Consider the following 22088-nt stretch of genomic DNA (forward strand, 5'->3'; position numbering starts at 1 on the left):
GCACAAAAAAACAAATAAATCACCAGGAATGCATCAAATCGTTTCGGAACGGGGGAAAGAAAGAATGCAAGTATGGCTCAAGGATGAAAGAAGGATTGGAAGGGCGACTGAGCCACTTACCTGAAGTCTTCCATGGAACGATCGCAGTCAAGATCGGGGAAGTGGCTGCAGTAATGAGTGAAGTGGCCAAAAGGAAATCAATTGGGTGAGTTGATTAGTTTGTTCTCATTGAGCATGCCAGATTTAAATGGAAATTGTCAGTTGATTTTATGAATAGCGTCTAAAATTAGTAAACAGAGGGTTTAAAGTTAGTATAACTGAACGCTTACCCGTATGTGATTCCTGCTATGGTGCACTTCTTAAAGTGCATGACGTTGCAGGTGAGCGTTCCAGTCTTGTCAGAAAATAAATATTTCACCTGTAAAACAAAAATACATACATAAACAAATGGTAAATGGTACAGAATCTACTTATGGATGTAAAGTGTGGACAAAAAACCTGGCCCAGCTCCTCATTCAGGTTGGAGGTTCGAGCCATTGCTGGTGTGTCGGTCTCGGCGTAGTACATCTCTACATCCTGACAGAAAATTACAAAAAAATACTGAAATTCTAACGAAAAATGGAACCTAGAAAACAATTACTTGTAGAGATAATAAGAACTGATTAAAACTTGTATGTTTTATACCACATTTTTTTCAGATCAAGACCAATACTGATACCCAAATCTTAAATACTGATACCACATATTAAAACCATTAGTACATTCAACTTTCTTCCATCCTTAATACTAACACAATACTTAAACTCCCCAAAAATACCTTTTCTTTATATTGCTTTCATTAAATGGGACTATACCATTAAGGGGCGGCAGTAGCTCAGGAGGTAGAGCGATCGTTTTAAGATTAAGGGATCCCAGTTCGAATCCCGGCTTGTCCGTTTTACATGCCGAAGTGTCCTTGGGTAAGACACTGAAACCCCACTACCCCCAATAAGCAGGTTAGCGCCTTGCATGGCTGCACAGATCACGGCCGCTATTGGGAAATGTGAAGCACAATGTAAAGCGCTTTGGGAAGTCATTGACTTGAAAAGCGCTACATAAATGCAGATCATTTCATTTCATTTCTAGATTGTATTAAATACCATCCATTCTAATCCTGACTTCCGGAACTTTGCCAGCTGTGAGTATTTTCCGGAATGTGTTTTTTTGTAAGTCGTTTTATCCACCCTAACATGTGCCCAGCTTTTTTTTACAATTCCCTTCAAGTAAAATGTTAGTAATTCTGCGCTTGGATCCGCCTCACAAAAATAGAACAAAATAAGAGAACATTCAGTCAATGGCAATATACCACTCCTTTAATATCAGGTTTATAATTGTATTGGATTGGTAGTGGATACCATCACCGATACCAATAAATTCATAAAGGCTGATATTTTCACAGATGCAGATATCTGACATCGATATTCGCCCATCCCTGATAGCAAGGTAATGGCTGTCACATTTTTTTTAAGTATGGGTCACGATACCAGACGTCAAGTAAGCGTATCTGATTGAAAAATATTAATTTCCTTTTCTTGTTTTTTTTATACACAGGAACAACATTAATTTGGAAACTTGCCATACCCAGTTTATGAAGAGGGCCTGTGTGAATTTGACCACCTCCAGGGTGACCAACAGGCTGATGGGGATCAGGTTGTTATACAGGATGATGAAGGTCAACAGGTTGTATGCAAAATTAGTGGAGATGTCATCTTTATTTTAGGAAAGAAAACAAATACATTAAAAAAAAAAATCCATGTCTGTCTTAAAGGGTTTTGTCTGGCTTACTCACTCTGTCGGGACAGATACCAGCAAGCTTCCTGAGTGTACTGCCGGTTCCAGATGGCGGCGCCCACCGAGCTGACCAGGGCCATGACCAGCAGGATGCCGAACAGAACCAGAATCTGCATGTTGGTCACCCGCTCCACGTTGGAGCGCTTTAGAGGCGCCTTGGTGGAGTTCTGCTCGCCAGGAAACAAAACATCATAGTGGAAATCCCCCACGCTGGATTGCTGTGATTTCTACCTGCATGAGTTTAGAGTCATGGCCGGTGTAGACCACGATCCCCACAACCCACTGAGTGTTCCGGATCTGAGCACCCCGCAGCAGGACCTGGTCTGGGCCAAGGGGAACGGCTCTGAGGAGCGGAGGTGGTCATCATAATGTGTAAAGTAAAGCGTGTGTTTGCATTTCATACTTTTGGTTTTCCAGCCGCAAAGTGCCAGTGAAGTCGTACAAATGTCTGTTGGGACCTTCGCACTCCAGGACGCCAGATAAGGACATCAGATCCTCCAGCGTTTGGATGCCCGCCGTGAGCGACAGACCCTGCCAGCACAATTCTAAATACGTCAATGAAAAACTATCTTGCCTGCGTAAAAGAAAATGTATCTTTGTGTGTTATTTCTTTACTCTTATTTTTATTGCACTATTTTCTGATGCACTTACAATTTAGGTTAGTTTACAATATTGCCTATCCAAACATTATAAGTGATGTATTTTATTCCATGTATATCCAGGAGTGCCATGTCTAATCTTGTTTTAACGTTGTAATTGTAATCTTAAACTACATTCTAAATAAATGAATAAATTACAAAAATAAATACTTAAACCCCAAAGAATAAAATGAAAAATTAAATAAAAATAACTTATTACTAAATACATTTGTTTCATATAGTTAAATATGTATTGTAATACTGTACATTATTAAGCTATGAATGACATAGTTTCTGGGCTATAAGGCGCACCTTGAAAAAAAAGATTCTTGTGAAATATTTCCAAATATATACAGAATTATAAATGTGCCTATAAAGCTTGTGTTTTGTGAAATATGTTTTCATATAATAGGCGCACTGGACTTTGAGGCACATGAAAAAACTATGCAGCGGGTAGAGTTGCATAAAATGCAAATACAATATTATTTTCCTGCCTAAGAGGCACACCTGATTATCAGATGCACCCTTAAATTTTCTGGCAATTTGGGTTTTTTTTGGGTGTGCCATGTAGTCCGGAAAATACGGTACTTAAAATAGGGATTTATTTACTACTATATAAGTGATCATTAATTCATAAAAAGATTAAAAAAAACATTAAAAATGCAACACTATTACAATTTTAAACTTTAAATGCAAATATAACCTGTCGGATCTTCAAGTTGGTTTCCCCGTCGAGGTTGGAGGTTTCTGTGTAGCACATGGCTTGAGGTTCACTGTGGAGTACAGGCAAAGTCGCATTTTTGATATCACGCAGCACTATAAATCACATGCATTATCTCACCTGGAGGACACAATAACCATGTCGGCTGGAAGATGCTGCCCATTGGTCACTTTGACTATGTCTCCAACTGCCACCTGATGGCCAAAATGGCGACAGCGTTAAGGAAACTCATTTAAAAGTAGCATAACTATATATACAGTACCATATGGAATAATTTTGTTTGTTTTAAGTATTGTATTCATTTATGGAAATATTTAGATGATGACTTTAAAATGTCCCAAATTTATACCAATTTAAAAAATTATAAATATGCTGAAGAAAATTAAATTATGAAAACTTTATTTGAGTATTAGATGTTATAGGAGGTGTTAGCCATATACTGAAGTTACATTTTTTGGTAGGTTATTGTTTATCTTATTTTGATTTTGATTACGTCTTGTCTGCAGGATAAATTGTCAGAAGTGAAAGCACTTAAAGCTTTTACTTTAGCCTAATCCATTTGGGCTCTTGATTATGTTTTACATTATTGTATTTTATAGCTAATTGTGTGCAAATATTGAGTTTTTTGTTAATAATATGTTGATAAAAAAGCCAAAAACAATCAATTATAAAATAATAAACTAGAAAAAAAAATTGAAAATGTTATTTTGAATTTGTGGGCGGCGTGACACTAAAGAATTGAGAAAAAATGCTCTAAGAGAGTCTCATGTTATGCAAAATAAATGCAAATTTCTTAACCTTTGAGTATTTAAAAAAATGCACGTTTATATAAAAGTTCATGCATTTTTGGTTCATTTGAATCATTATTATTTTTATTTTTTTACGACTGGGTGGGTGGGCACATGGTTCCCTTAACCACTTGCTGTGGTGTTTCTTGGGCAAGAACAGCCTGGTGCCGCTCATCCCTCTCCAGGCCAACAAATGTTTTCACCCAACTTGGTAAATAATGCACACTGTCTTTTTTTGCTAGAGAAGGATAAGAAATGTCATTCCTTGAAGAGGATAAAGAAAAAATGCCTGTGAGTTGAGTCGTAATTTCTGTTTCTTTGCATTAAGCAAAGCGGAGCAATGCTAAACCATTTTAAGACATTTCACATTGTTTACTACTTTGTTTGCTTTTATTCCCTGATACGAGATGAAGAGCTACCTGTTTCCAGATGATGGTCTGCCAGGCTCCGTTACGCAACACTGCCAGACAGGAAGGACAACAGCAGCTGTCATTTAGCCTATAGAGAAGAGCTCTCATGCACTATTCATAGCAACATGTCAGCCCAGGGAAAACAAAACCGCGTGCCGAAAGTGGGAGCTAATTTATTAGCGGGTACCTGTGGTCTTTTTGTTGTTGACTGTGTTGTCCGCTTTATGTCGTTTCTGCGGCGGAAATGACATAAGTCGACAAGCTTCGATTGAAATGACATGAACCGACACTTCCCGGGTACTCACGTAGTCTTCGATGATCTCCTTGATGCCGGCCACGGTGAGGATGAAGATAAGCGGCACGAGTGTGGTGTAGCGGCCTGTCGGGGACACGTCCGGGATTTGCTGCAGAGGAAGCGAAAATTTAAAATCCGAAAATTAAACATGTGTAAGGGTTTAAACACCTCTGTCATGGCCAAATTCAAGCATTTTTTTTTAGAAATTTCAAAACGAAATCCAATTTCTCTACTACAAATTTAAGAATAAAATAATACATTATTAGGCTGTTAACTCATTCAGTGAAGCATTTGCTAGCACTTTACCCAGGGATCAGAATGGAGATTTTCATTTTCAGCTGAAAAAGCCAGGGTCCAGGGGCCGCAGGCCCCGGCCAGGTTCAGGGCAGAGCCCGGTGGGTGGCTCAGGGGGGCGAAGCCCCCCTGAAGCCAACAGCATTTATCTTATTTGCTATGTGAAAATCGCACTAGAATGAATTAAATCCAACAAAACAGAAACCATGTATTTTATATATATATATATATATATATATATATATATATATAAATTAAAAAAATAATAATATATTGACATTAAAAGCATTTGTAATATTGAACATGATCATGATGATACAAAATAATTTATTTTAATCATGTTTATAACAAATTTTAAATTTTGTTTATCCTGTTCTAAATATTGTATAAACACAAAAGATAAAATCATTTCATAAATAAATAGATTTATAAATACCTCAGATTGGGATTTTCTGTCACACAGGGGAACCAGTGGTTGACTGCTGCTAGTATTTGAAGTGGAAGGATTTGGAACGGCCAATAATGTTGAACCGGTGGTGTTACTGTTAGTTTCACTGCCGATTTTAAATGCGGATCCGAGTGCATAATTTGATCGCCGGCAAGCTATTTTTGCTTTGTGCTTGTTCATTTTAGCATGATCGATCAGTGCCACACAACCTCGCGTACCATAATTGATCAGATCGACACAGTATAGACACTTTGCTTTCCCTGGAACATCACACTTTGCGATGAACTGGCTCAAAGTTTCTGTAACTTCCTCGATCTTTGCGCCGATTTTAACGTTTACTGTGACAGTCTTCTCCAGCCATGACCACTTAAATTTATTCTTGATTCCTTTATCAATCTCGGAGACAAAAGCCTCGTCTTCTTTTCTTAGTATTTTCATATTTACTTTTTCAAACACTCATTTCACCGTTTGAAAAGACCGGAAGGAGCGCCATGTTTGAGAAAGAGAATGCTCTGAACAAAAGCTCCGCTGATTGGTTATCAGCGAACCTATCGACCAATGGTAGGAGTCGATCTATTTGTTAGCTAAACCACGTTGTGTGTTATAGATCTAATGCGCTGCGCTTCTTTTTGCCGATTTTTCTCGCGATCTCTAACTGCTAACTTGGGGTGATGAAACAGTCACGTATCATACCTCACCCCCCCAAAATATTTTCTCATCGAATTTAGACGATTTACGGGAATGACCTTTGGGGTTCAAAAACAGCGTAAATCCGCGGATCCGCGGAAAATTCTGATCCCTGTTTACCCAAAATTCAAGCACTTTTCAAAACTTAAAAATTAATGTAAAAATTAAAATTTTAAAGGATTTTAAGCACCTGTACGAACCTTGGAATTTTCTTACCTGCATGAGCGTGATGAAGAGGAAGAAGGCGTTTGCTGCCCTTCTGATTTGCTCGTACATGAAGCGGGGAAGGAAGGAGAGGACGCCATACTTGGTGGTGCTTGTGGAGGAGAAAGTGACAAAGTAAATTCGGAGTGATTGCTCCAGTGAAAAAATGGCAGAGTGGACAGCGAGTTCAATCAAACGTATTGATCGGGGGACTGCTAAAAGCTTCTTTAAGTGCGGATAAAAAAAAAGCTTTGAAAAACAAAAAAGGCCTTTGCGAGCTCTTAAGTGGACCAGTAGGACCCAACCTCTGCATTTTATAATGGATCATGCATGCTTTTAGTATGTAGCCAAGAGTGTGTCATAAATATTAATCAAACTTAATTTGAAGTTCTGCATGAAAGAAAATGTATATATATTTTACTAAAGTGTTTATTATCGCCTTATTCGGGGTTCATTCAATATTTTAATCTTTGTAAGAATACTTGGAGTCACCTATTACAGTGATACACCTACTTTTCACCTCTGGTAGTTTTTGAACTACTTGAGTCAGGTAGGATTCAAAAATATATATGAAAGTCAAAATTCTTATGAAGATTTATACTAAAGAGCACAAATACATGAACACACTCATACACATAATAAATAATAATAATAAAAATTAAGAAAAAGCATCGACTATGATAAAATGGTCTCAGAACAGATCGACTATGATACACAGAACAGAAAAAAATAAAACGTAAAATGAAAAACTATGATTTTTTTTTCTCATTATCACTGTCATCATTATTTTGATTAATACTATTAATTTCTGTATGGTTCAATAGGCTTAAAAATAGTATTTAAATTAAATTTGCATATACATTTTAAATAGCTAAAAATTTGCATATTAATACATAGCAATAGACAACAAAGTAAATAGCTTAAGAATTTTTTTTTAGAAAAAATTAAAAAAAAAATCATCCTCAGGATAGTCATTAAAAAAAACAGCCCATTTTAATTTATATTGTTTGATAATAATTTTTAACGACATTAAATATTTTTTATTGTTTTTATTCTTTTGGCTTATTAATCAGTTACTATATTTTTTTCTTCTAAATATTGGAGTCCTTCTCGAAAAAAGAATGGAGATGTCAGTGGTTAGGACACAAATTTATTGTAGTTGTTTCAGTTTTTGAGGTGTATTTTCGTGTCTATTACATCGGACTTTAAAAAAATGATAAAATTCACAACTACAATTTCTGAGAAATAAAAAAACTGTTTTAAAACAGTAAGAGATTGATAATAAAATGTTTTATTTATCTATATTTAATTTATTTTAGCAACCATTAATTATGTAGAAGTCAACAATTATTTAACATTTATTTTAAATGTCAGTGTTTCTTCACCTACAGAATTGAAACCTGATCGTTTTGCTTGTGTTAGATCATCAAGTAGAACAAATGTTGATTTTTGTGCACATGTCCAGCAAGTGAAAGTCTGGCTCGGTGGACGGACCGCCATTAGTTGAAAAAAATCTCCGATTTCAAGGGCAGGCCTAATAGCATTAAGGTGTGGAAACACAGCAGAGGCACAAGTCTCCCTGAAACCCTTCAATAGCTGTATTGATTTCAGTCAGATTAAAACCTCGAAGCTTTTATCTGCAGGCCCATTTTTCAACGTCACCGTTTTTTATGCAACCTGTGCATTAGTGCTTCTCTAGTGCTCTTACCTCTTCCACCTGTGTCCTTTTTTTTCTTCGGCTTTAGAACGCCAAGATTATTTTTTTTGTGCAAAACAGAAGATACTAGCGAGTCAACTTCACTCCTGCTGTGTGCAGCTGCTGACACATATTGCGACTGAGAGGAATACTAACGCACGTTTTTAATCTCCGTAATGGAAAATGAAAAACTTTTATCGTGATCAAAAAAGGAGGGTTATTATCACAACATTGTGAAATGAAGTAGATCCGTGAATGCATTAGGTACACCTTGCCAAAAGTTCCCATCATATCCCAATTATTGTCTAGAAAAATTAAAAAAAAAAATCAGGGAAAGGAATACAGAGTGAAAGAAATTGTAAAATATTGGAAAAAATGGCGAGGCATTTTTTTTTTCCCAAAAATAATTTTAAAAAAAATTAAGTGGGAAAAACGCAAAAGCGATAATCATATACCGGTAATGTCTAAATTAGTAAAAATACTATTAGAATGATTCTTATAACTATTTAGATTTAAAATATAATTATAATTATGGATTCATATACATATAATACGGGCGGCACGGCGGGGCAGTGGTTAGCGCGTGTGCGGCACAGTTCTGATGTCGTGAGATCAAAACTTTCCTGTGTGGAGTTTGCATGTTCTTCCCGTGCTTGCGTGAGTTTACTCCGGGCACTCCGGTTTCCTCCCACATTCCAAAAACAGGTTAATTGGCCGGTCCAAATTGTACCTAGGTTTGAATGAGTGAGTGAATTGTCTGTCTCTGTGTGCCCTGCGACTGGCTGGCAACCGGTTCAGGGTGTCCCCTGCCCACTGCGCGAAGACAGCTGGGATGGGCTCCAGCACCCCCGGGACCCTACTGAGGATAAGTGGTGCAGATAATGGATGGATAAATATATGATTATAATAACATCTAAATTTGAAGTAAACCATAAACTACAAAAGTAGAAAAATATCAAATATATTTAAAACAAATGGGAAACATTATATTACATAAAAAATAATATTATTACTATATTAAAGTTACGGGGCAAAAAAAAAAAAATCTAAATAAATGAATAAATAAACAAATAGGTTTGGAAACGCGTCGAAGAAGAAATTCTTAAGAATATATTAATGTTATACTAACAATCTTTAAATTAAGTTTCACAATGAATTAGAGAAAATAAAAATAATATTTTTAACTAGATTGCATAAAATAAGAAAGGTCAAGAACTATTAATGAAAACATTCAAAATGGGAAAGAAAAGAATGCATAAAATAATAATATAAAAAAGATCCTAATGAACTAGAAGGAAAGTTGGCAGGAGAAAGGTCTAGAAATACAAAAACAAACAATTACAAATAGGACAAAAAAACTGATTGAAAATGCATCAAAGCAAACATAAATACATGGGCATGTTTTATTTTAAAGTGGACAGAAAATGTAAAAAAATTCCAAATTAAAAATAATAACACTCCCAAAAATCATCAGCTGAACAAAAAAAAAAGTCATATTTATTTCTGTAGCCCTTAATCACAAAAAAGTCTCAAAGAGGTACATAGACTACAATTACAACCTCCCCTGATCTGAAACCTACATGAAGTCAAGGAAAAACACAAAAAAAGTCACATATTATCACAGTCAGAATACAACATTAATATTTGGTGTTGAGTATATGCTAATTTTTTTGTGTAAAATTATTTTGATTTAACGTAGAAGAAAATTGATTTGGTGTAGAAGTAGGAAGTTTTGATCATAGACTGCACTGTTTTTTGCCATAGGAGAAGCTAGTTTTGGGTGTTAACAAATAAGCTAGCTGTTAACATAAAACTACACTAGTTTTTGGCGCGGAATAAGTGCCCAAAAATATTTTAGTATGAGAAGTAGCTAGTTTTTGCTCTAAAAGAAGTACATTTTTAACAAAGAACAAAACTTTTTTGTTGTAAAAAAAGTGGCCAGTAGTCAGTGGAGAGAAAAAAACGTGAAAAAAGAAGAAGAGTGTATAGTTGAGCCCTTTAATGTTACCTGCGGTGTTCCGCAGGGTTCAGTGCTCGGCCCCCTACTTTTCAACATTTACATGCTTCCATTAGGTGATATTATTCGCAAGTACAATATCAGCTTCCATTGCTATGCAGACGACACTCAACTATATCTTCCGTTGGAGGAATCTTCCACACTAAACTGTGGAAATTTGGAGGCCTGTCTCACTGAGATAAAAGAGTGGATGTCACTAAATTTCTTGCGTCTTAACTCTGAAAAGACTGAAATGTTAGTCATTGGTCCTTCTAAATGCCGGGACTTATTCTCAAAAACTGCTGTGAACATTGACAAATGTCACATCACACAGAGTGACTCAGTTAAAAATTTAGGTGTCATATTTGACCCTGATCTATCCTTTGAGATGCATGTAAAGCAAATTACTAGAACTGCCTTCTTCCATCTTCGCAACATTGCTAAAATCCGTTCAATACTGTCTCAGTCTGATGCGGAAACAATAATTCATGCATTTGTTACCTCCCGTCTCGATTACTGCAATGCACTACTCTCCGGTCTCCCGAAGTCCAGAATCAAGTCTCTTCAGCTAGTACAAAATGCCGCAGCGAGGCTCTTAACCAGGACAAAAAAGTACGATCACATAACACCGATTTTGGCTAACCTGCATTGGCTCCCAGTTAGCCAAAGATGTGACTTCAAAGTTCTCTTAGTATTGTACAAAATCATACATGGACTTGCTCCCTCTTATCTGTCAGATCTGATCTGCCACTATGTCCCGGTCCGAAGCCTACGATCTGAGAGTGCTGGTCTTCTGATGATCCCGAGAGCAAAGAAGTCTTCTGCTGGTTCGAGAGCGTTCTCCATCCGGGCACCGGTGCTGTGGAATGCTCTTCCCCCTGAGATTCGATCTGCAACCTCAGTGGAAATGTTTAAAGCTAAACTTAAAACTCACTTCTACTCCATTGCATACGAATAACCTACTCCTCTTGTCGGTTGAAAATAGTTTGTGTAATATAGTGTAACAATCTGTGAAGCCCTTTGAGACTCTTCGTGATTTAGGGCTATACAAATAAAAATGACTTGACTTGACTTGACTTGACTAGTTTTCTGGCACAATAGAAGTTGATTAAGGCACAAAAGAAAATAAACCAGACAAAAACTAAATCATTGATCTAAATACACAACATAAAAATAAAATGGAAAAATTCAATAGAACCCGAGATTGATGACATCAAATTTCAACGGTGGTCACACTTTGAGCTACTCACCTTTGGGACGAACGCAAATAATCACATAATGGGTGAGCTATTAAACCGCCTTCTTATCTACCTTGCCAAGTGATGTCTTTCCCTTTGAGCCCTTTACACACTTTTAAGCAGGGAATACATTTTTTTCAAGTGGACTTGTTGCACGTAGAGTAAACATGGAAACCAGGGAGCCCGATTGCTTTCCTTCAAATCCTTACTGTGCTTTGGCAAAGCGTTCGTCATAAAAAGCCTACTAGAACTAATGAGCCTACCTGACGTGGTTGTCGCAGAACTTGGTGGTCTGGGGCCGGTTGAGCAGGACGGCCCTGGCCGTGGCATCTACCGGATCGGCCTGCGAAGTGGTGCCGGACATCTCATCGTCCGCCTTGTGGTAGCCGGCCGAGGAGCAAGTGGGTCCTGCGCCGTTGGATTGATGAGAAAGAGGCGAGGCTGGGTGAGTAAGGGGTGGGGGCGGATGACAAGGGATTGGGGGTTGTCAATGGAGGGCGGGAGACAAGACAGACAGACAGAAGAGGGTGGGTGGGTAGCGACACACAAACACATTCAAAAGACATTTAGTGTAGTAGGCCGAGTGTGTGTGGTGCCTTTTAATGTTCCCCTGGCACCCCTTCCCCCTCCCCCTTCTAATATTGGATGTGCTGAGGGGTGCACAATAGGCAACAAACACACCGGGCCCACCTTCAGCAAGCACATGGAGAATCCCGACAAGTGAAGAGAGGATGCAACAACCACCCCCTGCAAAATTATCCAAGCCACCCCTCCAACCTCGGCTGCAGACCTTGACAAGAAAACTGGGCGACGGTTCAGAAGCAAAGTCCGGATATCAAGACGTAAGCCCCCTTGGGGTTCCGACGCGGCCCCATCAGGGAAGACCCCATGGCCCCGCCCACAGACGCTACTAATACGTTGCGACTGGAGCCGTTTCCTCCCTCCTACTCGATGGAGAAGAGCGTCGACGGACCGGCCGATGAGTGGGAGCCATATGGAGTGGAGAGACTCCCAGAGTGGGTGGGGTCCGAAAAAGGGGAGGAGGAAAGAGAATGAGAAAATGCAGGGCTCCGCTTTCTTAAAGAGACAGTAGCGCACTGAGATTAGGATTTTTCATCGTAGTCTTGAGGTTTTTTTTTGTGGCTTATTTGTCAGTTTCCTCCAAATAAATAAAACCGACCCTTTTTAAAATTCACTTCTAATTAATTTTGATTGTGAATGGTTTATTGACCCTTTGCACATGACGTCATGTTGCACTCTCTGGCAGAATGAGAACCATGACGGACGGCAAGGCTCACTTGAGCGCATGGCAGGTAAATAGGCGGTTAAGTTTAAACAAATACCAATAACCACGACAGAAGAATATAACCACCACTTTTTTACCATGGTGATTTATTTCTGTGCGGTAGGCAAGCTTCTAAGCCCGATTTGGAATATTATCCCTTTTGATGAAGAAAGAAGACGGCAATGTTTATTTGGAGTCAAACAGAGGGACTAGTGCTGTGCCAAGGCACAATATTGGCACCCTGACAGCCCTCAAGTATTCCAGGATTTGCAGCGAACATTTTTTGTAAGGTATGTTGGATATATTTCCAGGCAATTTAATATTAAGTAGGTACAAGTCACATCAAAGACACTCAATATCATAAGTTAGCTAGTGCTAGTGCGCCGTAATAACCTGCCAAATTACCAACGGAGAAATTAAATATTTTCAACATGCTCAAAAGGGATTTCTATATAAGTTGCAAATTCCCCGTGCTTTACTGTTCTATTACATTCCCCAAAATATTAGATACGAGGTTGTTTTAAGAAAATTTTCGCGAGGGGGGCATTTCATACCGGGGGTGCATTTTAACGAAGTGCAGCAACGCGTTCTAGCTACGAAGAACTGGTTAAGCATCCAGACTTCTTTTTAGATCAGCATTGGTGAGTACATTTTATATTACACTAAAAGTATGTGGATTGTTTTTAGTGTGTTTAGTGGATTTCTTAATGTTTACCTTTTTATAGTGTGCACAATTTATTTTTGTTGTTGTTTACTTTGTTAGGCGTGGGTTATTTTAAGTGCGTACAATTGATCTTTTATACTGTGCAAATGTTCTTGATTTTTTTTCCAGAGTTCATTATGTCCTTTTTTTAAATGTTATTTTTGTTAGATTTTGACTTTGTTTGGTTATGAAGACATGTCAAAATAAATAATGTTATTTGTGATGTTTTATTTTCAAAATTCTCCAGACCACTATTTTAATGAGCTTGAAGTGCTATCTAGTGCATTTCATAGGTGGGTAGGTACTTCTATCGATTCAAGAATTGAAAAGTAAAAATACATACAACAGAAAGCAACCCTAACAAAGCTTGCCAGAAGATGGTGCTGTTTTCTTTAGGTTTAGCATTTCAATATGGTTGAGTGTTAACAAAAACAAAATTAACACAGAAAATTTTAAGAAAAAAATGAATTCACTGGGGAGCAAAGGGGGCACCAGCCTGCAAAAGTTTGGGAACCATTGCTGTATAGGTTTATATATTTAGCATTGCTACTGCAATCCTCAGTTTATGTAAATAGCTCCCTTTATGCTTTCTAACAAGGTGAGCCACCTCAATATTCGTATGTGTTGAATCGTATAACTGTTTTTGTTTTGTTATCTCCCATTTACTGGCGCCGTCAACTGTTTACTAGAGTTTATTTCCTCCTAAAACAGTGATCTATTTTCTGTTAGACTTTATGGCGGGAGTCGGAAGTCACATTGTCTAGGTGAGGTTTTGTCCTGCTAGCCTCCACACACTGAGTAACATTACTTACAATAACGTTTGGGTCACAAAAAAAACTTACACCAGGGGGTCTGGAATTATGGCTCGCTAAATGATTGCATGTGGCTCAAAGATAAAATGGAACCCATGTAAATATTTTCTGTATCATTGTAATTGAGGTACGTACAACGCCATTTTAGAATGTATGAAATCGGGGCAATTGGTTTGGTCTGGGGCACAGTTTACAGACAAAGACCCTCTTTGCCTGTACCTCGCTAAAGAATCCTTTATATGGAAGTCCATTAATTATATATGCTCACTGTTGAGACACTTTATGATGAAAACACACAAAAAAAAATTGTAAATACCCAAAAACGCCAGCAAAGCACTCAAATCAATTTGATTGGGTGAGCAGAGATTATGGGCGATTCTACCACCACAGCGCAAACCCTATTCCCCCTCGCCCAGCATCTATCTTTCTCGTTTGCAGTATTTTGTGACATTTTTACAAAATAAATTTGCCCGCAACTTGTTTTGAAACCATTATTTAGGAAAAAAGAAGTTCAAAATGAGTAGTAACAGCAGGATGGAGACACATTTTGTATGGTATATTTATATTGTTATCTGACACAGGCTCTGCCATTAGATAGATAGATAGATAGATAGATAGATACTTTATTCATCCCCGAAGGGAAATTCACTTTTCCAGCAGCATCCCTGAGCTGAGAACAATCGAAAATAACACGGGAGCTGCTGGAGTGGCTGCCATTCGTGACGGCGCCGGAGAAACGATTCAATTTGAATTATTATTATTTCATACATTTGATCAAATTATCAAACGTCACACAGTGAAATAAAATGTACGTGAGTTATAACGGGAACTTTGGCCAAAACATTTCCAATTCAAATGAACGAGCCAACAGACAATGGAATGAAATGTCCTTTTTGCTACATAGAATATTCCATCCATCCATCATCTGCACCGCTTATCCTCAGTAGGGTCCCGGGGACATCAATTATTGTTATGCGATATATCGTGGCAACTTTAAATTGACAAAAGCGCAATTTTGTTGATATAGGTTCATCCCTATACGGCATGATAGAATACTTCATTGCTCTGTTTGTATTCATCTAAGGGGGAGGGAATAAATGCAGGGCAGCACGGCGGAACAGTGGTTAGCGCGTGTGCGGCACAGTTCTGAGGTCATGGGTTCAAATCCAGCTACCAACCTTCCTGTGCGCAGTTTGCATGTTCTTCCCGTGCTTGCGTGGGTTTCCTCCGGGCACTCCGGTTTCCTCCCACATTCCAAAAACATGCATGTCAGGTTAATTGGCCAGTCCAAATTGTCCCTATGAATGAGCGAGCGAATTGTCTGTCCCCTGTGTGCCCTGCGACTGGCTGCCAACCAGTTCAGGGTGTCCGCTGCCTACTGCCCGAAGATGGCTGGGATGGGCTCCAGCACCCCCGCGACCCTACTGATGATAAGCGGTGCAGATAATGGATAGATGGATAGAATAAATGCATATTAAATCACATAAGCCATTTAAAAGGTTTTTTCTTTATTTAACTGTGATGGACTGGAAGTGGACGCAAACGGGTAGGCCGACCTGCCGCTTCAATAATTCAGAAACTAATAAAGCTCGGGCCTTGTCTGGCGGATTGAGTGTCCCGCGGCACCCGAACGCCTCTTCTATTATCCAGGAACCGTGAGCTTTCGGCAGCGGGGTCAAAGTCCTTATCGACCCGGCGATAACAAATGTCTTAGCTGCAGATCTGCCGGCAGGCTATTACCAGCCGGACCGTAAGTCGCAATGGCAATCGCTTCACGGCGACTGGGGTCAACGCGCCTGGTTTTGCCCGTGACGTCACCAATCACAAATCGATTCGGCTGTTCTGTGTGCTCTGCACCGCCTAGTGGCAAAGCAGCACGACAGGTCGTACATCTCAGCAAATGCAGTAAAAAAAAAATAACACGCTGGCATAACAACAAGATTGGTGGACATTAAGGAGCCATCTGCAAATTGAATTTGAGCCTTTCTGGGCAAGTCATCCCTGCAACCCGAAGCCGAATCAAATCACGTGTTCACAATCGTAAGTCTATGAGATTCCCCCAAGCAAGAAAACTCATTATCGTTTTATAGGCATGCAAATATGGACATTTTAAACAAGCTGATCTTAAATAGCACAGTCGCCAAACTAACAACACATTATACAGCCCATTATAAACAGCAAAGCAATTTGATTAGACAGGAGTTATTCCACAAATGATGATAGTACAACATTATTATCATAACTAGGTTGCACACAAAGACTTGGGATTCCCTCAAAAATTTTTAATTATTGGTTATTCCATTGATTATTTTGTCGCTAAATTAATTTAAAAAAAACCCGCTGTATTCTGAATCAGAAAGGGTGTTCATATTAAAACTTTAAGCATTATTTTCAAATTCTACAAACCCCCAAACATTTCTTAAATCAATTCTAATGAGCTGCCAAAACTTTCTTGCTTGCACACCAATTTACAGTGCAGCACCAAATTACCGAATGTTCCGTACTATAAAGGCACACCATCTGAGTATTCCTTTATGAAATACTTTTCATATATAAGGTCCACTGTACGGCAAATTAAATTAAAACTGCTACAAAAGAGAGGGTTGCATTCCAAAGACACTCAGAAAATTAAAAACAAAATCAATGTATATAGAACATAGTTATTGGGCAATCTGACTTCAAAATGGAATTAACATATACAGTGTACCAAATTATGGTGCGCACTTATAATTTTTAGGCAAATTTTTGGCTTTTATGTGTTCCTTAGAGTCCGGAAAATACAATAATTATAGGAGCGTTTGAATAATCTGTGGATCATTCTGTCAAATTGTTGATAAACGTGTAAGGTAAAATCCCTGTGTTCTAATTTAAATCATTTGTTTGTATAACATAGCTAAAAAAAATTAACTATGAAAAGAAAAAAAACTACATTGTAAAAAAAATACAGTTGTTAATTACATTTAGTATACAAATAGTAATTGATCAAATCAATTAGTTGCAGATCAATGAGTATCTGCATATAGCACCTCATTCTAAGCCAATTTTTGAGGTAAGTTTAACATTATCGCATTTATTCGTGTATAACACGCACTTGTGTTTACCGTGCACCGCTAATTTTTGATGGAAAATCGGTATAAAACTTTGTTACACCTAATCTCAGCTCAAACTAAGCGTTATATGTAATAAACGTTGTCACTGGAACCATTGCAGGATTTGAACCTTAGTGAGAACGCTGTATTATAACCTCTAGACCACTTGGGCTATAGATGACATTGAAAAAGGCATTCCATTTTATCTCAACATTGCACTATTTTTATAGTACCACGTTGCGGAATATGTGGGGCCATGATTCAAATGATTTATTGACACTAAATTGGACTTTGAAAGACATTAAATAAATAAATCATTAAATACACAAATAAATATGGTAAAAGGCAACAACCAAAGATTATTTTAATAATCGATAAGTCTGTCAATTAGATTTTCGAGTTTCGATGAATCCGATTTTAAAGATAACATTTTTAATTTCCTCATCTTCAAATTTGAAGTTTTGGATAGAAAAATAGTGCACAAAACAACAGAATGTTCTATAAAAAAAAACAATTAAAAAATCCAAGTGTTTGCCAAATAGCATAAGAATAAACCAACACATACAAATGTATGCTATACACCTGCAAATATTTTTTTTTTTTAAGAAGTGCAAAAAAAGAGGGAACATCACAGGAGAATGCGGGTACTTCGTCAGATGTGTGCAGTTTGTTTTATTTTGTTAATTTATGATTGAGGCTATTTTTGTGTGTGCTGTGCCTACATAAAAAGCCACAAACAAACCACTAACCTAGGGGTTGCTTGTGTTTATACCAAAATTGCTTCTCTTTAAAGCTCTTTGCAGGCAACTTTTATGTGTCACTTTATTGTAAATACTTTGAGTTGCAATTCGGTGTCTGAAAAGTGATATACTAATCAAAGAAATTTCAAATCTGGTCTCAGAGCACCCTCTGCCAGACCAAAGTCCTACTACAACTTTGTCGCCGAATCAGGAGGAAATTCAATGCTCTCTATTATCTCTAACTCTTTCTTACAATGAATCGATGATGAAATTCGTTGCCAACACTTAAAATTAATTGATTTTATCAATTTGTTGTTGCAGCCCTAATACAGTATACACAGCCACAAATGTTATTAACTTTTTTTTAGTATGTTTGTCAAATTATACATGAAACTAAATTACATATAATCGAACTAGGACAGACATAGCAGACCTGAAAAAATAAAAGCGTTACCAACATGACACCGTCTGCCTGGACAGCCCTTCAGTCCCATGCTGACCCGGGTGAGACCTCTACCCTCCCCTTTTGTGCTTTACACAATGGTTCCGCTCGAACCAGTCTCCTTCTTTCCCGGCGGGTCCATTTCCCGCGCTGTCACGCATCAGCGGGACAGCAGAAAGGTAAGAAAATAAATAAATAAAAAGGAAAGAAAGGGCCTCTTACTAATCCTCGCTATGTCTGCTCGGCAGCTTCACCTGCCGGCTAAGCTGAAACGTGCTCGTAATCCCGCACGCAGAACGCACGTCAGTACAAACAAAATCACCTCCATCCACGATTGGTGCTGGAACAAGAAAATAACGGAAAAAATGCTTTGAGAGAAACTAACTGTTGTAAAATACGGACCAATCACATTTATTTATTTTTGCATGAGAGTATGCATCATTCTTTGCACCCCCAAGTAAAACATTTAAAAAAAGATCATGCCTGGTGATGACATGCACATGTCCATGCACTGTGCCAAGCATGTAGTGTAGCATGCTTGTAATGTATTTTGGAGCAGTATATGGGGGAATCTTTGTCATATGTATCCAGCCCCATTTTTTTTTAATTTTTGACATATCTGGCAATTTTGCAGCAAATTGTACGTATCATTAATAGCATTTGTAGATTTGGACTCTTTTTTTGAAGACTAATTGTATTATTGTTATTTCCTACATTTATTATATTTCAATTTTCTAGTATTAAATGGATTGTGTGTCCCTATAGTGGGTCCCTTTGAACAATAGGTTTGTTGGGGTACCATTTCCTGTGGTGTGTCTTAGGCAAGTACAGCCTGGTGGCGCCCCCTTCTTCAGGTCAACAAATGTTTCCACCCCGTCTCGAACCGGGGACCTTCGCGTATTATGCAAATGTGCTAAGCACTGCACTACGGAAACACATAACTATAGTATAATCTAATATTTGGTGTGTTTTTTTAAAGCAAATTCATGTGATTGTTATACGTGTATGACTAGGGATTTCTTAATTCATTCAATTTCAATAGAAGAGCGTTTAATTCAATTGGATTTGTTAAAAGGTGGTTCAAATAACACTGATACAATCCAATATCGATGTAACAATCCAAAAACATTTTCTATAATATCAGGGAAATAATTACATTTCATCGCATGCCATTTCGATAATCTGAATTCAACAATTGAAAATATATATAAATCTTTTTTTTAATTGGCTTAAGATACAATACCTTGAAATTCCTCTGAATAATACAAAATTACAAACAAGTACTGGTAATTTGATATAGGATTTTTTTTTTTGTTAGTAGGAAAAAAGGCATATAAAAATAAGTGAGTCAGGGTTTTAGAAATTGATATTTGAATAGGTTGAGGGTAATTTATTTAATATCAATCATTCCCTTTTTTTAAAGCCAAGACGCGTGTTTTCCTAGGGTATTTTATTATATACATGTTTTAGCTTTTATACATTTTTGGTAACTTAAGCTATTTTTGGTAAACAGCATTAATTATTACATGAATTTTTTTGCCAAATTGCACGTGCAATGATTGCCTTTTTTTTTCATATTTTAGCTGCCATAGACAGTTTAATTCTAATGTTCTAGAATTTCAATTGAGATGTGTTCTCCATAACATTTTCATCCCCCTCCCCATATGAGCACATGCAGTGAGAGGGTCAGAATCGGGCATTCATCACTTCGGGCCCCGAGAAGCTCCACTTGATTTAATCTAACGAAGCACTTGGACCACCTTCGACGTGTAACTCTCGGGGTCCGTCAGGGTTTAGGGTGGGGGCAGCTGAATCCAAAACTTTTACGTCTCAAGACTCACTTTTGTCAAACCTGTCTGGTGGGCGGGCACGTGCCCCCTGGATGGGGTCCTGGGGCCCGGGAGGGTCCTGCTTAATGGCATTCAACATTAACTGTTCTGCGTCGCAAGGGGTGGGAGGGGGCCAAGGGAGAACAACACACAACAGGTAAATATAATAGGGCTGGACTATGAATCAAATTTAGATAAAAATCATAAGAACGTGGAAAGGGATTCGTATATTTCAGGATATACTAATTTTGCTGCACAAAACAAAAACATTACCAGACAATTCTGCTCAGTCTGAGCGTTATATTCCTAATTTTAAAACAGTTCAACTTGTTTTCATATTAATAAAAATACCTCGTTTTGCTCATTCTAAATTATTCTAATATTAGAAGAAAACATTATTTAATATTAATCAAATAGGGCTGCAACGATTAGTCGAAAGTGTCAAGAATTCCATTCCATTGTCGACTATTGTAGCAAGGCACGTTTTCCAACAGAGTGAGGCCTCTCTACATGAATATAATATCTGCAGAAAGTCACACATGCGCAATTGCCAATAGCATCTCTGTCTTGAATGGGAACATAAACATACAGAAATTAGGGCGTGAAGATCAAGTACGCGTACCAAAACTTCTAAATTTTGGGAGCATTTTAGCATGGATGAATAAAAATATGTATTTTTCATTGTATCTATTTTTCTTTCGTTGTTATTATTATCATCATCCACATAATGAAATACACTTCATGCTAACTTTAAGAAAAAAGTCATAATTATCTGACTATTGGAGTAATCATTTCAATAGTCGCTTGACTGACTATCAAAACAGTCATTAGTTGCAGCACTATAGCAAAATTATTTACCCACTATGTTAAAACTGATAATAAAAAAAAGACCGGAACTTAAAATAAATAATACAATTATACTTCATATCATATTTTATGTTATTTTATGCATTAGCATACTTATTTGTATATCTTACTAATGCACTGCAATTTCTTAAAAAAAAAAAACCAAACACAATTAAACTTGATTTTAGGTAAAAAGAGAACTATTTTAATAAGCAAAATACTATCTAGTTGAAGATAGATCATTTAGCTCATTTTAAGAATTTTTTGCTCGAGTAAGTATTTTTTTCCTGGTAGAAAATGTTTGGGGAAATTAGCAAAATAATCTATCCTCAGCTAAATAATTCTCCCTATATTAAAGATGTTTTCCTAACTTTATTCAGGAACAAATATACTATATCTTTAAGTCATGTAAAAATTTAGGAATTAGAGTATGTTTTTTGCTGCCTGTACAAATAAAAAAAAGCATGTATAATAATAAAATAACATCAAAAACTGATTCGTTTACTGCTTGAATTCGATAAAACAGATATATTAAAGAGAGAGGAAAAGGCATATTTAATTAAAAATGAAATTGTTCAGCCCTAAAATACTGTATGCACACACAAAGAGCACACATTTGTATCAGTGTACATGTGTGAAACAAATATCGTGGAGGATGTTTATGACGCATGAGTGCCCCCTGCTGGCCTGGCGCCATACATACCCTGCAAGGCCTCAGCCTTGCTTTATCTGATGAGCACACACGGTGGCAGTTGGCTGCAATCACCCAATCCTATAACAACATGCTTTATTTAGCTTCCGTGCTGACAAATACTGAAAAAAAATCCTCACCTCAAATAAACATGGCCATCAAGAACTAGTACGACAATTTAGAACTTCAACGCACACTTGCCAAATGCCTCTGCAGAAGCGGCATCCATAGTGGTCATTAATTATAGTAGGCATAAGAAGTCTACAAACCCCTGCTCTTTTTTTCATTCAAGTCCAATTTTAAATACAAATAAAGCAGGTATATTTTCATAGAAGCATCCAGGCACACACATACATCTATTATAATGTATTCATATCAAATCAATTTTACATGTTTTAGTTTCGTG

General features: G+C 37.5%; 1 protein-coding gene across 1 annotated transcript in view; it reads right to left on the bottom strand.

Annotated features, from left to right (window-relative positions):
- atp8a2 (ATPase phospholipid transporting 8A2) overlaps window positions 1–22088 on the bottom strand; it is a 68501-nt gene that overhangs the window by 43000 nt on the left and 3413 nt on the right. The window contains exons 2-16 of the mRNA XM_088322836.1: window positions 20158–20253; window positions 11509–11686; window positions 6328–6427; window positions 4693–4791; window positions 4575–4620; window positions 4397–4437; window positions 3310–3383; window positions 3172–3241; window positions 2234–2361; window positions 2062–2173; window positions 1829–1997; window positions 1621–1748; window positions 499–576; window positions 330–418; window positions 121–165 (exon numbers count right to left, since the gene is read on the bottom strand). Coding sequence (XP_088178962.1) covers window positions 121–165; window positions 330–418; window positions 499–576; window positions 1621–1748; window positions 1829–1997; window positions 2062–2173; window positions 2234–2361; window positions 3172–3241; window positions 3310–3383; window positions 4397–4437; window positions 4575–4620; window positions 4693–4791; window positions 6328–6427; window positions 11509–11686; window positions 20158–20253 — 1453 coding nt within the window. The remainder of the gene's footprint in view (window positions 1–120; window positions 166–329; window positions 419–498; window positions 577–1620; window positions 1749–1828; window positions 1998–2061; window positions 2174–2233; window positions 2362–3171; window positions 3242–3309; window positions 3384–4396; window positions 4438–4574; window positions 4621–4692; window positions 4792–6327; window positions 6428–11508; window positions 11687–20157; window positions 20254–22088) is intronic.

This window comes from Urocampus carinirostris, chromosome 18 (genome assembly GCF_059441175.1).
Source record: "Urocampus carinirostris isolate Australia breed hairy pipefish chromosome 18, RoL_Ucar_1.0, whole genome shotgun sequence".
In the NCBI taxonomy this organism is placed as follows: domain Eukaryota; kingdom Metazoa; phylum Chordata; class Actinopteri; order Syngnathiformes; family Syngnathidae; genus Urocampus; species Urocampus carinirostris.